This window comes from Pogona vitticeps, chromosome Z (assembly GCF_051106095.1).
Source record: "Pogona vitticeps strain Pit_001003342236 chromosome Z, PviZW2.1, whole genome shotgun sequence".
Classification (NCBI taxonomy): domain Eukaryota; kingdom Metazoa; phylum Chordata; class Lepidosauria; order Squamata; family Agamidae; genus Pogona; species Pogona vitticeps.
Genome location: NC_135799.1, coordinates 2366385 through 2394316, shown reverse-complemented (window position 1 = coordinate 2394316; position 27932 = coordinate 2366385). Strand labels below are relative to the sequence as shown.

At 40.6% G+C, this 27932-nt stretch overlaps 2 protein-coding genes across 2 annotated transcripts in view; both read right to left on the bottom strand.

The window, feature by feature from the left end:
- LOC140702925 (uncharacterized) overlaps positions 1–27932 on the bottom strand; it is a 208957-nt gene that overhangs the window by 167490 nt on the left and 13535 nt on the right. The gene's annotated exons all lie outside the window — the stretch shown is intronic.
- On the bottom strand, positions 208–27932 carry LOC144585070 (delta-type opioid receptor-like). Its single transcript, XM_078382556.1, has 3 exons — positions 21215–27932; positions 7751–8100; positions 208–5908 (listed from the first exon to the last, which is right to left on the bottom strand). The coding sequence occupies exons 1-3, from the start codon at positions 21439–21441 to the stop codon at positions 5376–5378; spliced, it is 1110 nt and encodes a 369-aa protein (XP_078238682.1). The 5' UTR covers positions 21442–27932; the 3' UTR covers positions 208–5375.

The window sequence follows — 27932 nt, the reverse complement described above, 5'->3', positions numbered from 1 at the left end:
ACAATGGTGCCTCGCTTAACGATTTCCTCTTTAAACGACAAAACCGCTTGAGGATGAAGTTTTTGCAATCGCAAAACGATGTTCTTATGGGGAAAATTTGCTTAATGATGATCGGTTCCTTGCTTTGGGAACTGATTTTTTGCTAAACCATGATTCTGAAACAGCTGATCGGCAGTTCTAAAATGGCCGCCCGCTGTGCAAAATGGCTCCCCACTGTGTTTCCAGGATGGATTCCCCGCTTTACAGGCACCGAAAATGGCCGCCCCTATGGAGGATCTTTGCTGGACAGTGAGTTTTCAGCCCATTGGAACGCATTGAACCGGTTTCAATGCACCTCAATGAGCTTTTTCATTTCGCTTGACAAGGATTTCACTTAACAGCGATTTCAACGGAATGAATTATCCTCTTCAAGCAAGGCACCACTGTACCTTCTTTGGAAGGCAATTGGATTTAGTGATCCTTGGGAAGCCTTCCATGTATGAAATTCTCAGAGTTTTTGAGACTCTGTATTTGAATTCTCCAGACATCTGGTGTCGGAATGGCTAGGGAAAGAAAAAATGGAATGGGAGATTTTGCAGGATCCCCAGGACCTCTTACTCTGAGCCTTTTCCCCATGGAATCTTCAGAGCCCAGGGCTTACCTTTCAAGGTGGGGCGAGCCCTTTGAAAGAGACCTGGACTTGAACATAACCCAACCTAGGTTCCAGAGTAGAGGTTGCTTTTTTTGCCACCATAATCCCAGAAATCAGAAGGTCAAAAAGCCTTCCCAGTGGTCACGGTCGTTCCTATGCTAGGCACAAGACTGAGTTAACCTGAGTTTCTCTTAAAAGCATTTCCAGACCAGGGGGGGCTGCTAGAAGTTTTATTATAAAAAGGAATAGTTTAAAAAGGAAGGTTAAAAACAAAATGGAACCTGGCAATCAGCCAGAAGTAGAATGGTGGCAGAATTAAGAAAAACAGTTACCAAAAGCAAAAAACAACAACACAAAAACAAAACAAACTTCTGAAAAAAACGAACAAGGTTAATGTAAAACGAAAAACAAACGTTAGGTCTTGGGCAGAAGGATAACAGACAATACACATAGGTAAATTTCAGCACACCAGAAAACAAGACATCACTCTTCTGCAATGGAGACGGAGATGCTCTGTTTCTCTTTCCTCCATCTCAAGATGGCTTTGCTGCTTCTTTAGTTCTCCCAAATCCGTTCTGATGGTGAGCATAGTTAGCACGACTGCCCTTTTCTTATAAAGATCTTTTGTCTCTGTCTCTCTCTGAGGTGGTCCCCCTCTCTTTGTCTCCTGAGAGTCATCTTAGTGTTTTTCTAAAGCTTTTCATTCTGTACTTATAGGCCTTCGGGATGTCAATTCTAGAGGCACCATTTTGCGATTGGTGTATGCCGTCATACACCAATTGGACTTTGGCATACACCAAAATCCAGGTCTATAAAGCCTGTGTCCTGAGCACACTCCTATACTGCAGCGAATCCTGGACCCTTCATGCACGGCAGGAGAGGAAGCTGAACATGTTCCATATGCGTTGCCTCCGACGGATTTTTGGTATCACCTGGCAGGACAAAGTTCCAAATAGAGTAGTCCTAGAACAAGCTGGAATTTTCAGCATGTATACATTACTGAAACAGCAACATCTATGTTGGCTTGGGCATGTTGTGAGAATGGATGATGGTCGGATTCCAGCAGGCCGAGGCAAAGAGGCAGTCCCGAAACCAGAAAAATCAGGGAGCTGGACAGGGGACAAGATATATACTTGTCCTCAGTGTGGAAGGGATTGTCACTCTCGAATTGTCCTTCTCAGCCACACTGGACACTGTTCCAAGTCATCCATACAGAGCACGATACCATAGTCTCTCTAGACTGAAGGATGCCTACACAATTTTGCGATACCTTCCTTGAATTATTCAGGTGTCAAATGTTTCCCCATTATAACCTGCTTATCATTTCCAATGGTCCTCCTGGCCATTTGGCATGTCCCAGTTCACATATCACAGGGTCTTATTTCCCAGACAGCCTGCCTGTACTCCCTTCGGCAGGTAATTTTTTTTCCTGATTTCTTTTCCCATGGGAACTAAGCTAACAAAGACACAACATTTGTACAAAGAATCAAAATCACATCAAGGTTCATTCACTCATTTCTCCACAGGAGTATTCTCATTCACAAGGCCTTGGATTGTAATCAGATAGTAACCAGGCTTCAGAATATATGTACAGTAGTTTTGTTACAGCTACATACATTGTTATATATATATATATGCAAAGTGTTCATTTCCTGCTCCTTGCTTCTGACTCTGGAATACATAGGGTGCTTACTCAGAGTTAGAAAGGCAACTCATTGTAGAAGTAAAAAAAAAAAAGGCTGTGTGGTACATAATACAAAGATAAGGGCACTAAAAAATTAAAGAAATAGTTTTAGTTCAATTCTAAACCAATCTTCATCAGGCTGTACAACAATATATTGTGAATATTGCAGAATATTCCAGAGCTGGAGTCCCAGAGGCAGTTCGTGTCATTCTTTCAACTCCTGCGACGTTGCTGAAACCAGTTGTATTGGCTCTTGCCTTTCCATTGGACTATTTCAGTAACGTGGAGAAGGGGGATTTGCTACTTGGATAACAGACTCTCCTCCATATTATTTCACCAAGGCTTCGTGGTCTGGAGAGGACACTCCAGCTTCGCCTACAGCGTCAAAACACTAGACGCTGTTCCAAGTCCTCCATACAGAGCATGCTACCATATTCTCTTGAGACTGAAGGATGCTTATGATGATTACAGAATATATATATATCATAGGCATCCTCCTAAAACAAAGGGCTGCAATTGATCTGCATTTACTTCCCCAAATGCCTTATTTTGAAACTCAAACGTTTTTATTTGATGGGAGTGTGGGGAAAGGTAATACAGAAATGGTGGCAAACCGCCATCAGAGAACTGGGAATAAAATGGGCCAAATACTCACCGTTCAGCGAAGCTTCGTAATGGCCGGCAGCCATTTTTGCGCCCTCGCCTCGCTTAACGAGGGCGCGAAAACGCTGCGCGTGGCCATTTTGGGCCATTTCCGGGCTGATCGTCGGGCTTCGTTTTGCGAAGATCAGTAAGCGAAACGCTTACCAGTCTTTGCAAAGCGAATTTAGCCCTATTTAAAAAACGTTAAGCGATCGCATTAGCGATCCGAAAAAACGGATCGCTATGCGATTTCGTCGTTATGCGATGCACTCATTAAGCGAGGCACCACTGTATTAGCTGGAAGGACATGTTATCTTCAGTTGACTTTTACCTGTTTTCTTATAAAGCACAAATTATAGCTAGAGATGGGGACCATCTTGGTTCGTGGGTCATCAAACGTGATGACCCACAATCCATGAATGACCCCACCCCTGTGGCATGACGAAGCACGAATCTTAAAAAAAGAAGAAGCCACGGCCTCCACAGTCTGCCCCCAACCCTCTTCCCACTGCCACTTACCTTCCCAGGTGCCTCCTCCTGCTCCGTGGCGACTTCCACGGAAACAGAAGCTAGACTGCTGGAACCGCGGTTTCAGTTCCAGCAGCCTAGCTTTCGCAAGGAGGAGCGGGGAGGGCTTCCCTTCCAGCAAGACTGAGGCGATCCCCCCCGCCACTGTCGTTCCACAAACAGCAGGGGTGGGGGGTTGCTTCAGTCAGGCTCCCCTCATCCTTCTGTGCCCCAGCGGGCATAGAAAGACAAATGAAATGGGACCCAAGCAATTCCCCACCCTTTGGTCATGTTTACCCTGTCTATGCTGCAGGTGCATAAAAAGACAGGGGGAAACTGAGCAAAGCAATACCCCCTGTCTTTGTAAACAGGGGGGTGGGATTCCCTTTGGGCAGGCATTAGAAAGTTACCCAAAGGAAAAACCCTTCTCTGTTTATGCCGCTGAGGAACAGTTGATCTGTGGGGGCATAAGCAGATAGGGATAGACGAAGGGACTAATATAAAAGGGTCATATTCGTTGCTTTGTGAGTTTCTGGACCTCAAGGGTACGAAGCAACAAACATCTGATGAATCAGGGTTATTCACTGAATATTCCAATTCGTTCTGGTATTCGTCCCCATGTCTAGTTATTATAACACAACTGAGGCAGGCACAGAAACCCACAAGATTCCTGCCCCTATTGTAATACACGTTGATTAAAATGTTATAAAGTGGTTGACCTGGGCTCCACTTAGGACGACAGCTTCTGTTTGTTTATGTCCCGTAGAACTGAAATTCCATAGTTACAAACTGAATTCTAATATTTGTTTCTCCAGCTGAAGTGAATTTAATTTTGTAGCCTTTAGAAAGTTCATTTTAAAAGAACTTCATGTTTTTATGCAATGAATGGTATCTAGTTATCAGTATGCTTATCTTGGCCATTTAGTGTACCTACATTTCTTTAAGGGTTGTTGTTGTTTATTCATTTAGTTGTGTCCGACTCTTTGTGACCCCATGGACCAGAGCACACCCTCCTGTCTTCCACTACCTCCCGGAATTGGGTCAAATTCATGTTGGTCGCTTTGATGACACTGTCCAACCATCTCGTCCTCCGTCGTCCCCTTCTCCTCCTGCCTTCATACTTTCCCAACATCAGGATCTTTTCCAGGGAGTCTTCTCTTCTCATGAGATGGCCAAAGTATTGGAGCCTCAGCTTCAGGATCTGTCCTTCCAGTGAGCACACAGTTATTTAACTTATAATATAAATTATAAATTTATATAAGTGGTTCCAGTGAACACTCAGGTATTTAATTTATAATATAATTTAAGGGTAATTACAGTACAGTATATGCAAAAAGCAAAAAAGATCATTTAAACAGAACAATCAACTAAGGACATTTTTGATAATTTAATTAAAAATAAAAAAGTTCTAGTTTTTTAAAAAAGCACAAGCACTGAAAGGGATTTGCAGCTGGCATTTCCTTCTTAATATTCAGATCTGCAATATATCATAGAATCACAATGGAACAGGAAGGGGCCTATAAGGTCATCTAGTCCAACCCCCTGCTCAGTGCAGGAATCCAAATCAAAGCAGAGCTGATTGCCCAGTTTTCTCTTGAAAGCCTGTAGGAATCTCCTATCATTCTGGCATTCACACTCTTAAGAAGTACAAAATATTTGTGATCAGGCTTTTCTTTCACATGCCTCTTCCTATGGGCCCTCATAAAATTCGTCATGGTGAGCTGGGCTATTTCTGAATGTAGGTCATAAAATGTTTATTTTACTTCTTCATCTTTTATTATTTGTTGCTGATTTTAGTCAGCCGCCCAGAATAGTGCATTGTACTCATGGGGTGGTATATACATGAAATAAATAAACGATCAATCTTCATTGCATCCTCAAGAGGCTCTTTTGGGGGCTGTCAGTGTCCAGTCAGGCTGACTTATTGAGGACTTCTGAAGGTGTGCATGTAGAGATACGTTCTCGGGTGGTATTACGGGCCCTGCTGAAGCTGTTATGTTCCATCTTGGACTGAAACGGGAGGCAGAATTCTCGGAAACACCTCTTGAAATTTTCATCCAGGAAAGCATAGAGTATTGGATTGAGGCTGCTGTTGGTGTACCCCAAGGCAATGCAGAAATGAAGGCTGGCCACCACATAGGGATTCTTCTTGTCAATGCCCACCAGGGTCCAAACAATGAAAAAAATATGGATGGGTGTCCAACAGATGATGAAAGCGGCCACCACCACCAGCACCATGTGTGTGATACGGCGCAGGTTGCGGTCTTTCTCCTTGGAGCCCGAGAGGAGGCGGACACTCTTCAGGCGGAGAATCATCAGCCCATAGCAGATGGTGATGACCAAGATGGGGATCAAGAAGGCAAAGATGAAAACACAGATCTTGGTCACTGTATCCCAGTAAATCTGAGGTTCTGGAAACTGGAGGAGACACATCACCATGTCATCTGAATGGAAAACAGAGGAAGTGTGTCAGGAGAGAAAAAATGGAGAGAGAGAGAGAGAGAGCTAAATTGTCAAGAAAATAGCAATTCTCTTGAGGAGGGGTTATAAATCAATAGCAGAGCATGTGCTTCACATATAAAATGCCCATGGTAAAGCAGTGGAATCTTTGGGAAAATCTAATTAGTTTTATTTTGTTTCGACATCTTTCTATGTCACGTTCTTTCTGTCCCAAACATGCAGTCGGTAGAAGCTTGAATCCTCTTTACATTGTGATGACATTCATAGCCCATAGGTTGTTAAATGCATTGAGGTTTTGAGGATGTATTTGAGGAGCAAGGCTGCAGACAACAAAAGGAGATGGAATAGAACCGGGCTGCGCGGCTGGTAAGTGGTGCCGCCGCACGGACTCATATCACGCCGGTTCTGAAAAATTTACACTGGCTGCCGGTTGCTGCTCGGGCCCAATTCAAAGTGCTTACTTTGACATATAAAGCCCTAAACGGCTTAGGACCTGGTTACCTAAAGGACCGCCTTCTTCCATATGTGCCTGCCCGTCCTCTAAGATCAGGCCAGGAGGCCCTTCTGAAGGTGCCATCCCTGAAAGAGGTGAAGGGGATGGCATGTCGGAATAGGGCCTTCTCGGTTGTTGCCCCCCAACTTTGGAACACCCTTCCTAGAGAGATCCGCCTGGCTCCGACACTCTTGGCCTTTCGGCGCCAGGCAAAGACCTTTCTGTTCACCCAGCATTTTAATTAATTACTTTTAATGTTTTAATTGTTTTAAGAAATATTTTAATATATGGTATTTTATACTGTTTCTTAAAATGTTTTTAATGTTTTTAGGTTTTAATGTTGTACGCCGCCCAGAAGCCACTGGCAATGGTGCGGCTAAAAATATTGTAAATAAATAAATAAATAAATAAATAGCTCAGGGTTACCTCATGTGAAATCTAGTACCTCATGGCAACAATATTTTGGTCTGTAGCCTGCCTCTTTCATTACATCCAGGATTCCATGATGAAAAAGGATAGTCATCGTGAAAGTTTGCACATTCTTTCAAACCCCCTTTTTTCAACTCAGTAAAAGTATCAACCCTGTCTGGATTTTGAAAGCTGAAGAAAACAGAGATTGTGATCCTAGATAAACACAAACATCTTTACACAGCTGAAAGTCCATTGGTCAGAGATCTGAAAGTGAGACACCAGAAACTCTGAGTATAAGTGACAGATCTGTCACTTCTGATTCCTGCCTCCATGTATATACTGTAGAGTATATAAAAATAGAAGCAGAATGTAATACATTGAAAGGATCTGTCTATTGATCAATTCTTTCAACGTATGGCATCCTGCTTCCATTTTAACAAACAAACCAAACAGCATGCTTTAAGAAATACATTAATTAACATTCTTATATAAAAGTATGTGAGTTAACATTCTTATTTAAAAAATCAAATCAAAATATATTCTTCACTCCTCCAATTTTTGGATGTAATTGTTTAACAATAAAATGGAAGGGGCAGCATCCAGAATCTAATGGGTCAATGCAGCTGGGAAGTGTTGGAATCAGGCAAGTTTTCCCTGAGTTACTGGCAGCCTGAGTGGGTTTTTAAAATAGATTGTTGTACTTCACTGCTTTGGATGTGTTTTGGTGTTGCTTTGGTTTACCATTTTTTTAGTGTTGTATCTGATCCTTTTTAGTATTTGTATATACTTGCTATTGTTAGCTTTAAAGACTGCTTTTTAATGATGTGAGCCACTTTGGGTCCTTTTTAAGGAGAAAGGCAGAATAATTTTTTTTAAAAAAATAAATATAATAAATAAAAATTTCCAAACCATACATACTTACCGTGAGATCTGGTGACTGCCATGATCATGATTGGCACTCCAATGGCAGAGGAAAGAAGCCAGATGCAAATGTTGATTAGTTTTGCTTTTGCCGGAGTTCGGAAATCTAGGGCTTTAACTGGATGGCAGACAGCTATGTACCGATCCACACTCATCATGGTGAGCGTAAAGATGCTCGTGAACATGTTGTAGTAGTCGATGGAGAGAACAGCCTTGCAGAGGAGCTCCCCAAAAGGCCAGGTCTCCATCAGATACTTTGCACTCTGGAAAGGCAATGTACTGGTGGCCAAAGCATCAGCCAGGGCCAGGTTAAAGATGTAGATATTGGTAGCTGTTTTCATTTTGGTGTATCTGGAAGGATGAGAAAAAGAGAGAGGAATGTGAAAGGCAGCTTGAACTGTACAGGAAAAAGACACAGATGGAAAGAGATGTAATGCAATGGCATCCTTCAGTCTCAAGAGACTAGGGTCACGTGCTCTGAATGGAGGACGTGGAACAGCCTCTAGTGTGGCTGAGAAGGCCAATTTGAGAGTGACAATCCCTTCCACACTGAAGACAAATACAATCTGTCCCCTGTCCAGCTCCTTGATTTTGCTGCTTCCGGGACTGCCTCTCTGCCTCGGCCTGCTGGACAAGAGTCTCTTCAAATTGGGAGAGGCCATGATGCACCGCCTGCCTCCAGGCTGAATCCTCAGAGGTCAACATTTCCCATCTGTTGAGGTTCATTCCTAAGGCCTTCAGATCCGGCTTGCAGATCTCCTTGTATCGCAGCTGTGGTCTCCCTCTGGGGCAGTTTCCTTGCACTAATCTTAATGAAGTGCTTAATGAAGTGCTCAATCTTAATGAAGTGCTTTGAGCAGTTAGTTCGGAAATATATTATCTCCTGCCTTCCTGATTCCTTTGATGGGCTTCAGTTTGCTTATAAAGAAAATAGATCAACTGAGGATGCGATTAATACTGTGCTTTATATGGCTTTATCCCACTTGGAAACACAAGGGAATTATGTAAGAATGCTGTTTGCGGACTTTAGCTCTGCTTTTAATACCATTATACCCCACAGATTAATAGTCAAACTGAAAGATCTAGATTTTCCAGATTCTATCTGTCTGTGGATTTTGGATTTTTAAACAAATCGTCCACAAAGGGTTAAACTGAATGATTACATCTCTACTGACAAGATACTCAGCACTGGCACTCCACAAGGTTGTGTCCTCAGTCCACTACTGTTCTCCATTTATTCATCGGATTGCACCAATAACCATCCAAGTAATAGAATTATCAAATTTGCAGACGACACTACACTAGTAGGACTTATTTCTGGGGATGATGAGTCTGCGTATCGGGATGAGGTATTACAGTTATCCCGCAGGTGCAGAAAAAACAATCTTCTATTTAACATCCTAAAAACCAAGGAATTTATAGTGGACTATAGGAAAAAAAGAGCAGACATTCAGCCACTGTATATAGATGGAGTTTGTGTGGAACAGGTGGTTGAATGTAAGTTTCTTGGGACCATCATAACAAATGACCTGACTTGGAGTGCAAACACCGCTGTGTTAATCAGGAAGGCGCAACAACGGTTGTATTTTCTAAGGATTCTTAGAAAACAACAATTGACTGAGAGTTTGTTAACCACCTTCTATCGGAGTTCGATTGAGAGCATATTATCCTACTGTCTCTGTGTATGGTTCACGAGCTGCACAGTGGCAGAGAAAAAGGCAATTCAAAGGGTGATTAAGACGGCCCAAAACATCATTGGCTGTTCACTCCCCTCTTTGGAAGAATTGTATAAGAACAGATGTAAGAGGAAGATATCTAACATACTGAAAGACTCCTCTCATCCGGGACATCAGCTCTTTAAATTATTACCATCGGGAAGGAGATTCAGGGTATTGAAAGCAAGGACAAGCAGATTCAAGAACAGCTTTTACCCAAGTGCAGTATTGAGTTTAAATGCGGGGTCATAAGTTTTTGGTGGAATTTTAATTGCTGGGAGAAACAGGGTATCTATATTTGTATGGTGAGTGTTGTGTATATTTTTAACTTTTTTTTGGTAGTGGTGTTGTCCAGTTTTACCTTGGGGAAGAGCACCTCATTTCGTTGCACCCACTTGTGTGTGCAATGACAAATAAATTTCTTATGTCTTATGTCTTAATTCTCCATACAGAAAATCTTTTGGAATCCGACCGTCAGACATTCTCACGACATGCCCGAGCCAACACAGTCATTGCTGTTTCATTAATGTACACATGCTAAAATTTCCAGCTCATTCTAGGACTACTCTATGCTTCCTCAGTATCCAGAAAGGATATTCTGGCTTGAGAGATCAAAAATCCAGATTCTAACAATTTTCTGAGCTTTAATACGCCACCCTTGTTCTGTTGGTATGTTAGGTGTCATCACATTGGAACTAACTAACAGGTAAATTAGAAATTTAAAGAGCAGTTTTGACAGTTCCACTCTCCAGTGGGGATTCCAACCCAGAACGCCTGCACCTTAGTCCATAATTGTATTCACTACACCACATCAAAAATCTTTTAAAAAACCCTTTAAAAACCCCACTTTCTCAGACAAACTGTCCATGAAAGCTCACATTAAAATATAGCAGTTAGTCTTTAAGGTACCACAACGTTTTGGACTCCTTTATTTTTTAATTTTTTCTTTTCTTTTTGCCTGATATGACAGCAGAGACTAACTTGGCTACATCTTGGAAATGTTACTTTTTTTGTACTGTAACTGCCAAACTACCATCCAGGATCGTCACATTTCAAAGTTCATTGACAGGCCTTCAAGCTAAGAATGTAAGAAGAGTGGAAATAACATTTATGGCTGCTAAACTATGATCATTGCTATTCGAGGCTGATTATGGCCCTCTCTTATCTTTGCCTCTTTGACTCAGAACCATATTTTAAAACAAAGGACCTGCAACATAAAGCTATAGATTTTTCTGCTTGCCAACTTAGATTAATCACTTCAGTTGCAGTGATGGGTAAACTAAGTAAGATGTATGGGATGTGACATTTGCCCCTCTGCCATATGATGGAAGTCAATCTATATATTAATCAAACAGGGGAATGGAAGCTGGAAGAGAATGTGCTGAAAAAGTTAATTTTGGGGCTACAGCCAGAATCAACAGCCAGTATAGTCAACACTGTACCTGTGGATTCTGGGAGTTTAGGTTTGACCACACAGAAGAATGTCCTTGGTTGCTCTCAACCTCTCTCTAATGCATCCTGGCATTTAAATTGCTGTTTCCATACAATTTTAATTATCCTCAGAAGGTGCATTTCAAGTGTCCCGGCAAGGACACTTGAAATACACCATTATCAGTTGCCTCTTTCATCAGTTTTCAAATCCTTTCTTTTCAGCTGTGTTCAGAGGTAACTTCTAACACTTCATACTTCCTCAAATCCTGCCCCCTCGTGTAACAGAGCAGACCTTGTTTGGAAAAGTCTTAGTGCACATGGAAGCGCTTGATCTGCATGGAATTCAGCCTTTGTACAGCACCTAAAAATAGTGAAACGTCTAGATGTCTTTGAATAAGTGTTCTAGCCCACCTCTGGGCAGAAAATTGGGTTACTTAAAGCTCCTGATGGAATCCTTCTCTCTTACTCATGTACTTTTATTCCCATTTCTGAGGAGGGAAAAAAATGAATCAAGTAGACGCATCTCCCCCTGTGAGCCTGACCAGGCATTCAGATCATCAAGGGAGGACTTTGCTTCAATCTCACCACCCTCACGGTGGCACTTGATGGGGACACAGGAGAGAGCGTTCTCTGTGGCCGCTCCCAGACTCTGGAACTCCCTCCCACAAGAAGCTAGGCTGGCCCCATCTTTGCTTTCCTTCCGCAAGCAGCCAAAGACCTTTCTCTTCAGGAAGGCTTTTCCTGAGTGATTGGCAGCAATTTTTTAGAATGGATTGTTGTGCTCTTTTAAATGGGCTTTTAGTATTGTTTTGTTTACCCTTTTTAATATAATACTTGTTCAATTCTTTTAAAATGTTTGTATAGTTACTGTTTTTAGCTTTTAAATATTGTCCTTTTAGTGAGGTAAGTTTACTTGGGTCCTTTCAAGGAGAAAGGCAGGGGGAAAAAAATTTAAATGAATGAATGAATGAATGAATGAATGAATAAAAGAATAAATGAATCAATCAATCAATCAATCAATCAATCAATCAATCAAGAATCAAAACAGTAGAAAAATCTACACACAAACAAAAAAAATCTTGTTACAATGCCAAAAGTCATTATTTCAAAGTAATATAACTAATAGCCTTAAGCAATTCCAAAATTGGCACACATCAGAAACATAGTTCCGAAATGCATTGTAGTTCCTTACTCGTGTGAGCAGAAAGCCATCAGACCCACACTGAACCATCCTTGTATCATCATTGAAGTCGACTAAACGTCCCTTCAATGGCGCCAAAGGACTGACCAAGGCAATCACAGCACATGGCTTAAAACACAGCCATGAGTGCGGAAGCTTCTACAGATATGCTAGTGTTATCTGACACTGTTGTTTCACTCTACAACGAGACACTGAAGTGCAAGATGACACAATCACATGGCTAAAACAAAGCTGTGAAAAAAGCAAGATGCATAGCTGGGAGTACATTTACAATGAAATGTTCTGATATCTACCAGAACATTTCTTTCTACGTACCGTACAGAATAAGGGTAATGGCCTTAGACTGGACTCTCAGATTTGACTATTCAGTCCTAGCTGAGGCTTTCAGGGGTCCAGACTTAAGCATGGAGACTTAATCTCTTCAACATACCAACTCCTGCAACGTCCGCTGGAACCATTTGTATTGGCTCTTGCCTTTCCATTGGACTATTTCCGCGACGTGGAGAGGGGGGATTTGTTGCTTGGGTAACAGCCTATCCTCCATATTATTTTACCCAGGCTTCGTGCTCTGGAGAGGACATCTCCAAATCCTCCATACAGAGCATGTTACCATAGTCTCTCAAGACTGAAGGATGCCTAAGGTTAAGGTTATAGTGAACAACCAAGAGAAGGTGCAACACAGAGCAATTAAAAATATTTTCAGAAAAGACTCTTCTTTAGGATATGGTTTAGAATCTAAATATAGTAATATGGATACATGTTCAGGTGAATAAATATTCAGTTTTTGAATGATTTTATCAATATTCATGAATTTCTTCATGACACAAGTGAAACTGCCTGATTTTTTTTCCCATTTCTAAATAAAACTTCAAGCTTGAGGTACTTGCTAAAACCCAAATACAACTGTATATACCAGTGTGGTGTAGTTGATAGAGTGCTAGGAGACCCGGATTCAATTCCTCTGCTCTGCCATGGAAACTCCTGGGAGAGGTGAGGGAATGGAACTGCCAAAATCACTCCTTAAATACCTCCCTTATCCTGAAAACCCTATTAGGGTTGATATAAGTCAGATCTGATCGTACATAACAACAATCACTCCAGTACCATATACTTTATTTTATTTATTTATTCAATTTTTACCCCGCCCCTCTATACAATGTCTACTCATACAACAATATAGGTAAAGGTAAAGGTTCCCCTTGACAATTTTTGTCCAGTCATGTTCGACTCTAGGGGGCGCTGCTCATCCCCGTTTCCAAGCCATAGACCCAGCGTTTTTGTCCGAAGACAATCTTCCATGGTCACATGGCCAGTGCGACTTAGACACGGAACGCTGTTACTTTCCCACCAAGGTGGTCCCTATTCATCTATTTGCATTTGCATGCTTTCGAACCGCTAGGTTGGCGGAAGCTGGGACAAGCGACGGGCGCTCACTCCGTCGTGTGGATTCGATCTTACGACTGCTTGGTCTTCTGACCCTGCAGCACAGGCTTCTGCGGTTTAGCCCGCAGCGCCACCACATCCCTATACAACAATATACTGTACAACAAATCCAGAGAGGGGAAAATGGTAGCCAGAATCAAAATGTCTTCTTGGGCTCCATATGAGGGTGTTGGGTCTCTTTTAAGTGCTCTGTCATACAGTGAGGTTATGAATTCCTTTAACCTGGGGCTAGCAATAATGTTATAATAAAATAAATAAAATGTGTCCTTTCTTTCTAAAACTGTCAGACAGCAGAATCCCAGGATTCATCGATATTGTTGAGAAACGACGAGAGCTGAATCCAAAAACGAGCCTACCTCAAAACTACGCTTTCCTTTAAACTCATAACTGGAAGCTACATTTTAAATAACTGTGAAATCAATTTTTTCCTCAGTTTTATCTAAAGACAGGTAGCATGATTATAGTTGAGCACCCAGGCAAATAACTCCCTGTTACCATATTGTGGCATTAACACCATCCTCTCCAGATAAATTGAGACAAAAGGCAATTATTTGTTCAGAGGACTTCCGACCTGCTCCCTATCTGCTATCCTTGCCTCATTGTCTCTTGGCAAAAATTCCGTCTGACGTTACAGAACCAGTCGGTTATCTATTTAAAATACACGGTTCTTTTCTTTCTTTTTTCCCCCCTTTCTTTTTCCTTTTTTTGTCTTCTCTTTTAAATCTAATTTCCCATTGTAACATAATGATTATCTTTTGGTTATTTTCTGTCAGGTTTGCTTTCAGAAATTTCTCTGGTTACCATGGCGAGCTGATCTTCCGAAATTTCATGATTAGCAATAATTGTTTGAAGTTGTGCAGTTCTCTGGAAAGAAATTACAAGCTTTACATAACAAAGCCCACACCAATGACAACTCTGTCCTTTATTTTATTTTTATTTTTTTTGCTGGGAAAGAAGTGGCACAATAACCAGGAAGTCTGTGATTATGAATCATCCTTACAATCTGTTAAAATGTTTAGTAGTGTTCCTGGTGCGGTCAGAAGAAAAAAAAAAGGTATGAGAGACTTTGAGAATGGAAGATGAGGAAAGCTGTAGTTGCCTATTATGATTCCAGTCCCCTCACCAGATACCACATCCGATAATTTCCCTGAGTTTCCCTATCTGACAGTGTGGCCTAGGACAAAATAAAGATTCTGTTGGTGCATTACACAACAGCTTCCCTTGCAAAGCTAACCAAGATGGCTTTGAGGGTAGCAATAAAGTTCCCACCGTTTGCTGTACTGAGGAACTTCAACATTGATGAGACCACGTTCTCCATGACAACAATGGGTGTGACAAAATGACATATGGCTCTATTTATGCTGCAGGGCACATTCCAAAACTCTCTCTCCCTTCCCCTTGTATGTTAAGCAAGGTGAGTGTCATCTGGATGCAGAAGAACTTGTTACAGTTTCATTGTCATCGAATAATCATAACTCATTAGAAGCTTATGCAGGGTGGGAGGATGATTAAGATGATCCACCCTAGGAGTCTGATGGATCTAAATGACTTCCTGATGGCTTTTGAGGAGGTTTTTGTCACATTGGCAGAAGTCCCAGTCAACTTCTGGAACGGGGAAATGGAGCCAGGCAGTGAACTTGGGAGGTCCTAAACATCCTCGTACATGGAGTGGAGCTGTACCAATTTACTATGAACCATGGCAGAGGCAGTGTTGTGTACTACTACTCAGACATCGGTACAAATCTCTGCTTGGGGTAGTAGACTCACCCTTGAAACATTAGCAGGTTTGAGATGCTGGAGTTAGATTACTGACTGAACCTGGTAACACTAGCTATTGGTTCATTGCTGGCTTCAAGCTACTATGGTGCTTTGCAAGACGGCTTCTTCTATGGCTGTGCTTCACAAGACGTCCCCCCCCCCCCGAGATCGATGCCTCACAAGATGAAAAAAATTTCATTCATCTTGCAAGGTTCCCATAGGAATGCATTGCAATGCATTCCTATGGGAAACTGCTTTTCGCAAGACGATTTTTTTTCGCAAGACAGCGCTTCTCGTGGAATGAATTACGTTCATCTTGTGAGGCACCACTGTATCTCCTCTCTTTTAAAATCTTTGGTAGTAGAAACTCTAATAGGTACTCCTATGGATGAGAAGTTCCTTCTTGGTAGCTTCTTTCAAATTTTGGAACTACCTTCCATCGGTGCTCAGGCTGGTCCTCTGCCTACTGCCATTCCACTCGAAGGCAGCAGCCTTTATCTTTCAGGCAGAATTTTATTAAATATTTGTCTGCTAAGGAAGGTTTTTTTTTTTTTACTCTTGTCTTTCTTCAATATCCTTTAAAATTGTTTTTTTAGTGTTTTAATTCAATAGTTTTAATAGGCAATGGTCCAATAACTAATTCCAGACAGAGCAGCCCTGCTTAGTTAACAGGATGTACATGTTTTGACCTAACATTAATCAATTCAGGACTTCTTTTGCATGTTATAAATCCCATGATTAACAACAAATCTTCTGGAACTGAACAACAAATTAACAAAAAATCTCTTGGTACTGAATGCTCCTCTTAATAAACCATCCAGTGTGGTGGAGTGGTGACAGACTAGGGACAAAATCACCATGCAACCATTAAAACTCATTGGGGTTATGAAACTGATAAAACCATAAATACTGTATTTACTTTGAAAGTCCTGTTAGGGTTGCTATAAGCCAGTTCCAACTTGATGATACATATTAAGTTCAACAAGAACTTAATAAACCATGGGTCCAGTCAGAAACCCAAATCAAAGGTAGAACAAAATGCAGATTCATTTTCCCACAACAAGAGTTGACAAACAGCTGGTAGATCTGCCTAAAACAAATCGTACAGAACTTTGTTAAGAACTTAACAGAATGAGATAAACGGTAGGTTGGAGAAAATTGAGAATATATTAACCTTTTTGTGCTTCTGTCTTGATTATGAATCTTTCTTCTAAAAGACATGTTAGATAAAATGCTTCCAACCTGATATAAACACAATATGTTTATCTTCTTTGATCCAGAATGGTAAATCTACCTTACATGCTGGTTTCTCTACTTATGAAATGGATCTGTATCATCCAGTTGAAGAAACACATTCTACTTTTCCAACAAGTGCTGAAGAGTTGTAAGGATCAGCAGAATGTAATCGTCATGCCATTTTGACAGGGCAAAAAAACCACCATCACCATTGGCACACAGTAACAAAGTCTATTTCCTGGTCCAGACCCCTTCTCACAGAAACAAACAAAATAGTTCGGACAAAAGCCAGCAAAATATACACCTTTAACAGAAAAAATACAGAATAAATCTTTAAAAAAACCCATCGAAGAAGTAGCCAAACACCCATACAAGGAACTGAAGCAAAACGAGGAAAGAAACACAACTCATTCTTCCACAAAATCCAGAAAAGCAAGCAAGCAAATAGACATAAAAGTAAAAATCAAAGCCTCCCCCACAAAACCAAAACACTCAAATATGAATTATCTCTCTCCTCCCTACTAGGTGATACATTCACTGAGTCCTCACGAGGAGACTAACTGTAGTTCTTTCTATTTACTTGAATTTTGCAATCTTTTTCTTTCATTTTCTTTGTAACCAAATGAAAACGATATTTTTAAAAAATACGAGAAAGCAAAACTGAATTTTTTTGAATCGGTGATCTCACCGCATCTGGGTTAAACTGCAGCCGTTTCTGATTTGTTGTAGCTAAAGAGATAAGGGATCAGCAGCTGTATTTAAAGTCAGCTACAGCATCTGAGCTGCATGCAAGGGAACCCCGATTATGCTGTATTGTAATAACGAGCCAAAGTCTCTAGAACAGGTGTAACTTTGGCCAAGCTGGCCTGATAATAAGACCCCTTGAAGGAATTTAGACACTGAATTTAGGCACTTACAGGGGAAACAGCACGAAACACACCCTGGGCCTTGGTTTCTTGGGATGTAGTGTGTTTGTCCCATTGACTGGCAGTCAGTATAAAGATTCTGTATCAGGTAGATGTGGCACAGATTCTGGGAGTCTGCATCTATAGACCCTCAGTTTTCCAGTTATAGACCTCTAGAATGCATGTCCTAGCCATCCCTGGTAGAGAAGAAATATAGGATCACAATACACTAGGACCCCAGTATCCACGGGATCGCTATCCACTGATTCACTTATCCATGGTATGAAAATATTAAAAATATTAAAATAAAAAACCCATATATATATATATATATATATATATATATATATATATATATATATATATATATATATATATATATATATATATATATATATATATATATATATATATATATATATATATATATATATATATATATATATATATATATATATATATATATATATATATATATATATATATATATATATATATATATATATATATATAATATATATATATATATATATATATATATATATATATATATATATATATATATATATATATATATATATATATATATATATATATATATATATATATATCTTCCATGATATAACTACCAGAACTGGCCACTAGAGTGAGAAAGAGACCAAGCTATGTAAAGCCTTTGCTAGCACAATAGTGTTTGCTATTATCCACTTTTTTCAGAATCCATGGTGGTGGGGGGACTTGAAACCAATCCCCCATGGATATGGAGCTCTTAATATACTTATTATTCCAATGTATACTTACCATGTTGTAGTAGCGCATGCTATGTGCCCAGATAATGCTCTATAGTATGCTAGCATTCTCCTGAAAAATTCTGTGATCAGTGCAGGGAAAGATTGAAGGAGACTTGCCCTCCCCTGAAAAATACTGGTTCACAGCACAAAAGGCACAGCAGCTTAGCCAGGAGTGATGAGCAGAGCTACGTGTAAAAGCAGAACACGCAGAAGCAGACAGCTGTACATTCAGTTCTCACTCCTATCCCATTTATTCACTCTTCAACCCTGCTACTTATTGGGAATCCTGCTACTACTTCCCTCAGTTGTGGGGGAAGTTGGCTAGTGGCTGCTTGAGTCCTATTCATTTTTTAATTTTCTAGCTACTCATTTTTGTTGTTGTTTAGTCGTCTAGTCGTGTCCAACTCTTCGTGACCCCATGGACCAGAGCATGGCAGGCCCTCCTGTCCACTGCCTCCTGGAGAGTTGGATCAAAGTCATGTTGGTCACTTTGCTGACACTGTCCAACCATCTCATCCTCTGCCATCCCCCTTCTCCTCTTGCCTTCACTCTTTCCCAACATCAGGTTCTTTTCCAGGGAAGCTACTCATTTACTCACAAGCACAACACAGAAGTTTTCCATGTCCTTTGTTCAAACTAGCAATTTGAACTTAATTCATACATTCGTTCTTCACTTAATTAGGATGAGCTAGGTGAGAAATGTTGTGATTATTTTGTTCCTACAAGCATCCTATGGCTACATTTCAAACCAATCAACTTCTGGCACTGTATTGACATTAAGAAAATGGGTTTGTGTAGCACAAAAAGGAAAGCCTGGAGCTGCAGTCTTAACTGGTTTGGGCTACAACACCATTCCCTGAAGTGATCTCTCTCTCTCTCTCTCTCTCTCTCTCTCTCTCTCTCTCTCTCCATCCATCCATCCATCCATCCATCCATCCATCCATCCACCGATCAGTTTTTGGAAGCAGTCCTCATATATTATGCAGAGAAAAGGCTAAATGCATGCACTGTATATTTTATTCCAAAAGAAGAATTTGGCATTTCCAAACACAGAATTTACATCGTTATGCAAAATTCTGTATAACTCTGATCTCACCAGAGCGAACACAAATAGGATTTGAATTTGATTGTGACTTTCTGAGTGTACTTCACAGTTCTTTGCCCACAAACGTAGATGTTTTACACTGAGACAACAAAAGTTCTGATCCCAACAGTATTCTTTATATGTTTTCTTTTTCATATAAATGTGTGATCGGCGATTCAAAGCCTCCAAGTGATGTGCATAACACAGGGTTCTGTACAAGTTGTATTTTCAAAATATCTGATAGAAACCAAAAGCAAATGCAGGCAGCTTTTGGTTGAGGAAAGACCTGAGGAAGACATTCGGAGCTTTAGGAGGAGCTTTTGATAGCCAACAGCTACCATAAGATCGCTGCAGGTGGTCCTGATCCCAGCAGTAGCTCTCCAGCCATATAGATATTTATTTATTTATTTATATGCCGCCCACACTACCCAAAGGTCTCTGGGCAGCTATATGTTATGGTATTTAAAAGTTATATGTTATGGTATATACTGAGGTTCCCAAAGGCTTCCCCAGGGCAAAAGGGGGGGGGGTCCTTAGGAACTTCAGAACCTACAAAAGGGAACACAGGAAGCATTAAATTATATTCACTTCTTTAAAAAAAACCCTCTGGTTTAGGAATGTGAGATATTAAGCTTCATGATTAAAAAACACAGGAAATGGCCCAATATTGCTGCAATGATATTGGGCTCATGTTGGCAGCAGGAAAAAGAATGTTAAACATTATATAGCAAAGGGCAGCCTGGATGTTGACAACACCAATGGCAGCTGTCAAGATGATCTACAGGATTGTGACACTACGCAAGGGAAAATCCCAGAAGCGGATGCCTTTTTTCATCAGTTCACCACTTCCCACCCAAATACAAAGCAATGGTCAGGGCTGTTTTTCAACAAGTGTGAACGGCAGTGAACAGAAGAGGTTAGCCTGTAGACCATCTTGACTGCTGCCATGGGTGTTGTCAGCACAATATATTGGTGCCCGCCGAGGCACCAATAATTATATTGAACAAAAGAAGTCCAACAGTTAATAAAGGAACAGATCATACTCATGCGTATGCTTTCATACTGAATTCTTGTCTATTTTGCACACTGACTCTCACTTGCCTGTATAAAAATATGTGTCTTCTATGAGTCACTCTTCCCTTTACGACTGTTATAGAAGATGGATTTAAACAGAATTCTTTTCATTCTTTGTGAACACAGAAATGAATATATCTAATTCTCATTATCCAGCTGGCCTCTCTCATAGAAACTACATCACTAAGAAGATAATTTTTTAAAAAACTCATATACAGCTACATGTAGTATCTACATAACAGACAGAACTGCAGAACCAGGAACCCATACATGCAATACTGTAACAATAATACTATAATAATGATAGTAGCAGTAGTAGCAACCATCTTCAACACCACCATTATTTTGCAATTCCAACTGCACACATTTTCAGGAGGCAGAAACATATTTGAACATTTTAATAGACTTATGCTATGTTCCCTTTCAAATACCAATGCACTGCTCAATTCACACACAAAGTTAAAAAAAATTACCTTACTCTCCAAAATTACCAGTCTTTTAAAAAACACAATGCTTCACGTCAGACACTTGCCTGCTCAGTGTATATTCTGTCTTTAACAAAAAAGATTTTTTTTGGAATTTTGTATCCAAACACTCTGATTATTGTGTTGCATATAATAATAAAGCTGACATGTGTGTGATCTTGTGTGTGTGTGTACACACACACACACACACACACACACACACACACACAGAGTTTGTAAGAGTGCATTATAAGCACAAATTGATGCTCACAGTCCTTGTGGCATTCAGCAAGGGAGGCATGCATAGAATTCTCCTACATCTAGACAAGAAGGAAGCTGGATTTACACAATCAGTGTCCTTACCTGACAATCCCATACATTACCAGGATATTCCCCAACAGTCCCACTACGCAGACTACAGAATACAGGGCAGTGATTGCAATGGCTATGATGATTGAAGTGGTGTTCTTCATTGGAGATTGATTCGTGGTGTTGGACAGCGTGAAAAAACTCAAACTGAAGTCTTGCAAGGTGCTGTTAGAGAAAAAATTGGGGAAGGTTTCAGCACCTGGGTGGGTGGACAGCTCCATCGTGTTAAGGAGCTTCTTGATTCCACCCCGAGGTCTGACAACCCCCACCCGATTAGGCTTCGAAGATGGTGCTGAGCAAAATTAAGTCTTTCTCTTTCTGTCACCAAATAAGCCCAAATAAAACTGAAAGGGGACAGGGAATTGTCTAGCTGGGTAAAGGCAGGAATTTTCAGTAGCAGCTGTATTTCCAGAGCTGCATCTGGCATTGATGCCAAACCTTCTGCATCCAGTGCTACAGAGACAACACTGCAGTCCCTTGGCTACTTGGTGCTGAGCATCTGAGCACAGGAAACTGAATTTCCAGGCTCCCCTACTGGTTGCGATGTCTTGTTTTTAAATGGGGTGGGGGAGGCTTTCTCACAGAACGTCAGAAACGGAGTAGAGGCTGCAGATTAAAGGTAGGGGATGAGTCAAACCCCTTAAGAAAATTTATTCTACATTTTCCTTCCAGCTGCTTTAGTTAATAGGTTCTTAAGGAGCTGTTGATTCTACCACACGAAACTCTCTCACTCCACGAGCAATGGAGACAATATATATGAGCAGTGGTAGAGGGAGCACAGAGGAAAGGTATCCATTCGATTAACTGCAGAAAATACAGTGGTGCCTCGCTAGATGATGATAATCCGTTCCACTGAAATCGCTGTTTAGCGAAACCATTGCTTAGCGAAAAGTATTTCCCTATTGGAATGCATTGAAACCTGTTTAATGCATTCCAATGTGGAAGAATCGTCATTGTCTAGCGAAGATCGGCCATAGGAAAGCTGCTTTGCGAACCGCCGATCAGCTGTTTAAATAGCTGTCCTGCGAAGCTTAGGTCCCAAAAACACCCGTTTTGCAAGCGCGGAGGGAGCTGTCAAAATTGTCGTCTAGCAAAAATCGGTTTGCGAAGCAGGGACCAAACATTGTCCAGTGAAATTCCCCCATAGGAATCACTGTTTTGCGAAGCGCTATAGCGATCACAAAAAGTCAATGTCTAGCGAAAAAACTGTCATATAGGTTAACTGTCTAGCGAGGCACCACTGTATAAGCAGTGTAGCAGCTGCTTTTTCTTCTTCTTTGGCATCTACCTTTCCACATGGCCTTCCTTTGAAACAACAGGTTTCTATGCAGCTGAGGAACAAGGGAACAACAACAGCAAAAACACACCCTTCATCTGTGAATTGGAGTGAAAATGTATTAAACCCACTGGATAGAGCCAACTGGAATCAAATTAAAGTAAAATAAATGAAATAGAAGCAGGCATTTCCTTCAGTTTGCCATCCTGGTCAGCTGATGCCTTGTTGGTGTGGTGGAGCTGGGGAACAGTAGTTATTCCCTGTGTCTTCATTGTTCAGTTGAAATTGAAGAGAGTTACCAGAATAGGTGATCCCTTCAATACAATGCTTCAACATAACACAACCACTTAAAATTTGTGCAGTCTGCTAGCTTTCATGAGAGTAAGTTTGCCAATTAAGATGCTCCTTGTCAAGAAGGTGATTCTTGTCCAAAGAAGAATCTATACATGGCTATCCTGTATGATGACCCACGGATCTGCAAATAGCCATCTTCTCAGCCAAAGAACCATGTGGAATGATTCAATCTGGACACTGGACTGGAAGATAATAAATATCTTCTTATTTGAACACATCTGTGCCTGCCCTGAATAGGCACCCTGGTTCTCAAAATGCTCTGTCTTGTGAATACCCAGACTGACCTGATTGGTAAAAGGAGACAGTTTTGACTACGAAAGAGTCTTCAGATCAGCTATAGAGGATGTGATCAAATTCCAGGGGTAGGCAGAAGCAATGATGGTCAATGAAAAACTCTGCATGGGAATAGACACACTACTGCTTTTAAAATTTTTGGATTAAGAAAATGTTAATCAGGATTGGTTTGATGCGAATGATGAGAAAATTGCAAAATTTCTTGAAAAAACTCACATACTCTACTGAGTTACGTGCCATTAATTTGGAACCAACTTGTAGTGACCCTAATAGGGCTTTCAAGGTAAGTGAGATATTTAAGGAGTAATTTTACCAGTTCCATTCCCCCAGTGAGTTTCAGTGGCTGAGCAGGAATTCATCCGAACCCTGTTGGCCAGAATCAAAGTCCTTCAATCTACTACACCACACTGGGAATCTACAAAATCTAAACAAAGTATATACATTCAGCAAATCACTTACCAATAAAGGCTTATTTGAAGAAAACATTGCAAGGTGCAACTTAAACTACAGGAGATGAGGAATTCATTGCTTACTTTAGGATGTTGCAGCAGTTAGTGGTTGCCTTTCCTCTTGTAAAAGCAGACAATTATTGCATTTTTGTAAAGTCCAAGATTTTGCCTTGTGTCTACATTACTCCAAATTGGTGTGTCAAATGCTGGAGAAGATTATTGTCGTATTTTAAAATAACTATCCGCTGGAATTCTATCTGTTGCTGGATATTTTCTTTGGAATGGTATATAGTTGCTTCTCCCACAGACGTGGTGTGTGTATGTGTGTATTATGTGCCATCAAGTCGGAACCGATTTATAGCAGAGCTAATTGAGCTTTCAAGGTAAACAAGATATTTAAGGAACAGGGATGTTGGCATGACTTTGGGTCCAAATCCCAAGCCCCAATCTCTGGTAGCAAGTCCTGAGTCGAAGCCCAAAGTCTAGGTAAAGGTTCCCCTTGACATTTAATCCACTCGTGTCCGACTCTAGGGGGCGGTACTCATCCACATCTCCAAGCCGTAGAGCCAGCGTTTGTCCGTAGACAGTTTCCAGGGTCACATGGCCAACGCGACTAGACACAGAATGCCGTGACCTTCCTACTGAGATGGTACCTATTTGTATACTTGCATTTACATGCTTTCGAACTGCTAGGTTGGCAGGAGCTGGGACAAGCGACGGGAGCTCCCTCTGTCGCGTGGAGTCGATCTTATGACGGCTGGTCTTCCGACCTTGCAGCACAAAGGCTTCTGCGGTTTAACCTGCAGCACCACCATGTCGCTATGAAAAACAAGTCTTTTTCCCCAGAAAAGGAGGGGTGAATGGCTTCTGAGTTGTGAATTGAACCTGAGTCATTGAAAGAAAGAAAACATCTGAGTAGAGTCACCACTGGGACTTCAGTCTGACTTGACAGCAAGTCCTCTAACTCAAGTCCCCATCCCTGTGAAGAAGTGGTTTAGCCACTTTGACTCCCCCAGTGAATTTCCATGGCCAAGTGGGGATTCAAACCCTGTTCTCCAGAATCCTGGTCTGTCACTTCAGAATCCTGGTCTGTCACTCCGAAATCCTGGTTTGTCTCACACCATACCACACTGGAAATGTGTTAGGTCCGTGGAACTGCAGCTTGTCACCTTTGACACAGCTTTCTCAGTTTCATTGTATTTTGAAAAAGCTCAGCCTATCTCTGCAAAACCTGTGACTTCTCGGGAAGCAGTACTGATCTGTTAGTATTGAGGAAGGTTGACACACCCGAAGGTTGGGGAAAAGAAAATATTGTTAATAATTTTTACAATAATCAACAAATATCTGGAAGTGGTTTCCTAATTAAGCCACTTTACAGTATTGGAAAATTGACTCTGGAGTGAACGAGGCAATCACCCAAAAAACTTTCTAAAAATGCAATATGTGAAATTAAAAAATTATACCGGGTATTAAAACATTTAACTGTTCAAAACACCTTTAAAACACATTAAAAAGATGCATAAAATATTAATACCCAGCTCACATAAGAAATTAATTATTAAGTGTCTTTTTTAAGAAGTTGAAGAAGGTAGCCCCGTTTAGTCTCCTGAAGGAAGGCATTTCACATCCTGAGAATAGAGAAGGCTTTTGTTCCCATGGATAAGCATGGGAAGGCAATGAGACCTGGAATCTGCATAGAAATATACGAGAAAGGTTGGGTAAGAATGAAACAGTTTGGCACCTTGAATTCAAAGTACTCTGGATCCAGTTTGAAATGGATGAGAAGTCTGAACTGTAAATCCAGAACTGCACAATCTGGTTGTGAATCTACTCATTTAAAGACTCTGAGAAGAGTCTTTCTCCTTCAAAAATTCTATGTAGCTATTTAAAAATGGGCTCGCTCTACCACTGCATTTAATCTAAACACACTTATTTTCTTTAATGATAAAAGCTTAATCAGAACAAAAGAATAAGGATTATAAAGATTTGTCTTATGTTTTAGAGTGTTAGATTTCATAGAATTAGAATAACAATACTTCTTCTGTTTCATCTAAAGAAGAATGTTCTTCAAGAGGGCAAAGCTTCAAAACAAAGCATCTTTAACTAGAATATTATTCTAAGAACTTATTTCCAATAGTAAGTCATACTTTGTTGCATCTGCAGGTGAAGTTAACACGATCAAGACTGTCATTTGAACCTATGGTATTTGCAATCTGTGATCACATAATGGGCTGTAGATTGATTTGAACTGCTGTGTGCTGTATAAATATCCCTTTAGCAGAACAAAAAGAAATTGAGACAATGTCTAGCTTAGACATTTGTTAATCTAGTTTTAGATTCTGAGGAATCTGACCATAAAGGAGAATATGGAGAAATGAGCTAGTTTAAATTTATAATTATTAGGTAGACTTGTGATAGTAAAACACATATATTACCAAAAACTATTTTTATGTATTTACAATATGCTTTTACAAACAAATGTAACCCTAATAAAATTGTGGTAAAACATTTTGGGAAGGTTTTTTAGAAGGGAATGGGAGAACATTAAGATTTAGAAATTGTGTACAATATAGACTAGCCACAAGCTGGATTGTCTATACTGCATTGAATAAAATATTATAGCCCATCAGATATCTCAGAATGTCAAATTTGTTTTAACTGAGTAAGACCCACAAACTGAATCAAATACAGGAAGCTAGGGATACATGTGTTGTCAATACATACCTAAATTGTCAAGAAACAGGGTTAGAATACCATTTTAGAAGTTAATATGGTAACATTTTAGAGACTGAGATTTCCCTACTGCGTATCCCAGCCTGTGGTTTTGGACCAGCTGCACAGTCCCAGGATGTTCCTAGAAGAAGGGGATGATAAACCACTTCTGAATACTCTCTACCTAGAAAACTCTGAAAGGGTCACCATATGCCAGAATTGATTTGATGGCACACAGTTATTATTGCTCCACCCGTATATCACAAGTATGCCCCTTTTTTTGAACATCCTAATTTTAACATTCAAGATAGATGCACAATTTAAACAATGGAAATAAAACAGAATTTACTGTCCCCCTCAGTGAACAACAAATGCTCACATCTTAACACATTGAGGGCCCATGGGGCCTGGTCTGCTGTTCTTGGTTGAGTCTTCAGTTCAGCCTCCTTTCAATCCATTGTCTTGGACTGGAGAGTCAAATAATTCCAATGCTCAGGAATGAAAAAATCAAAAGGAAAAAAAACAGGTTCCCAAGCTTTAAACAGCAGTAGAGTGCTCAAGGTCACTGTTCTGAGCATTCTGCCAAAAGACTTCAGGTAGCCAAAACATAAGATAACTCCAAACTTGCTGCTTAACTGATAATAGCTTACAAGAAAAGTTTCTTATGATTTATAATATTCTTAATATATATTTTGAATGTATTTAAATGAGTAGTTAATGTCCCATTAATCTTTAAATTATTTTCTTTGCAAAAACTGTCCCTCTCTCCAGATTTTCTGCTGCTCTATAAATGACAAGATTGATAGAAGGTTCTTTTTTCTGTATATAGGAATTGTCTTCTCCAGGGGTAATCACAAGCAATTAGTTGTAAAAATATATCTCACCCGATAATAACACTGATGTTGAATAGCTGATTGTTGCTTTTCTTATTGCCGGCTGCCGACGACTTGCAAGCAAGCTTCCTAGTTGCTTGTTTCTGCCCACTGGCTGATTGGGGAGTTTCCTGGATGAAACAGGGATGACCGCTGCCTGCCCCCCCCCCCCCGTGATCAACAGGCTTCCCCCCCAGTTCACCACCTCTTCGGAGTGGTTTTGACACCCTGGGGTGTCCCAAAAAGGTCAGAATTCAGCCCAGGGGACAGAGCTCCATCCTCCTCCTGCTGTCTCGTTGCGGCATCAAGCCAGTCTCCATTGTTGTTTATTTTTGAAACTGCTTGGTTTCTCTACATTGTGTGACTGTAAATCTTTTAGTTTTCTTTCCTGAAGAGGTGGGGGAGCTCTCCCAAGAAGTCTTTTGCAAAGTCAGTGGCCCAGAAGGGCCCTTTCCAGACCAAAGCATTGTGAAAGACTCTGCATGACACCAAGGGCAGCTAGCATTTGGCTTTTCTTGGGAGCAAAATAAAAGAATCAATGTTCAGATCCCTCCCTACACCGTTAAGGCAGGTGAAACCTTCATTTCTCTGAGTCAGAAGTGCCACCATACTATGGGCAGAAGGCAATAAGGGCGGAAAGCGTAGATATATCATATTTTGGGTGATTTCTGCTCAGTGTATTCATTTAATATCATTTTTACCTTGCCTTCTGTCTTACAAGAGGACCCAAGGTGGCTCCCATCAATTAAAGGACA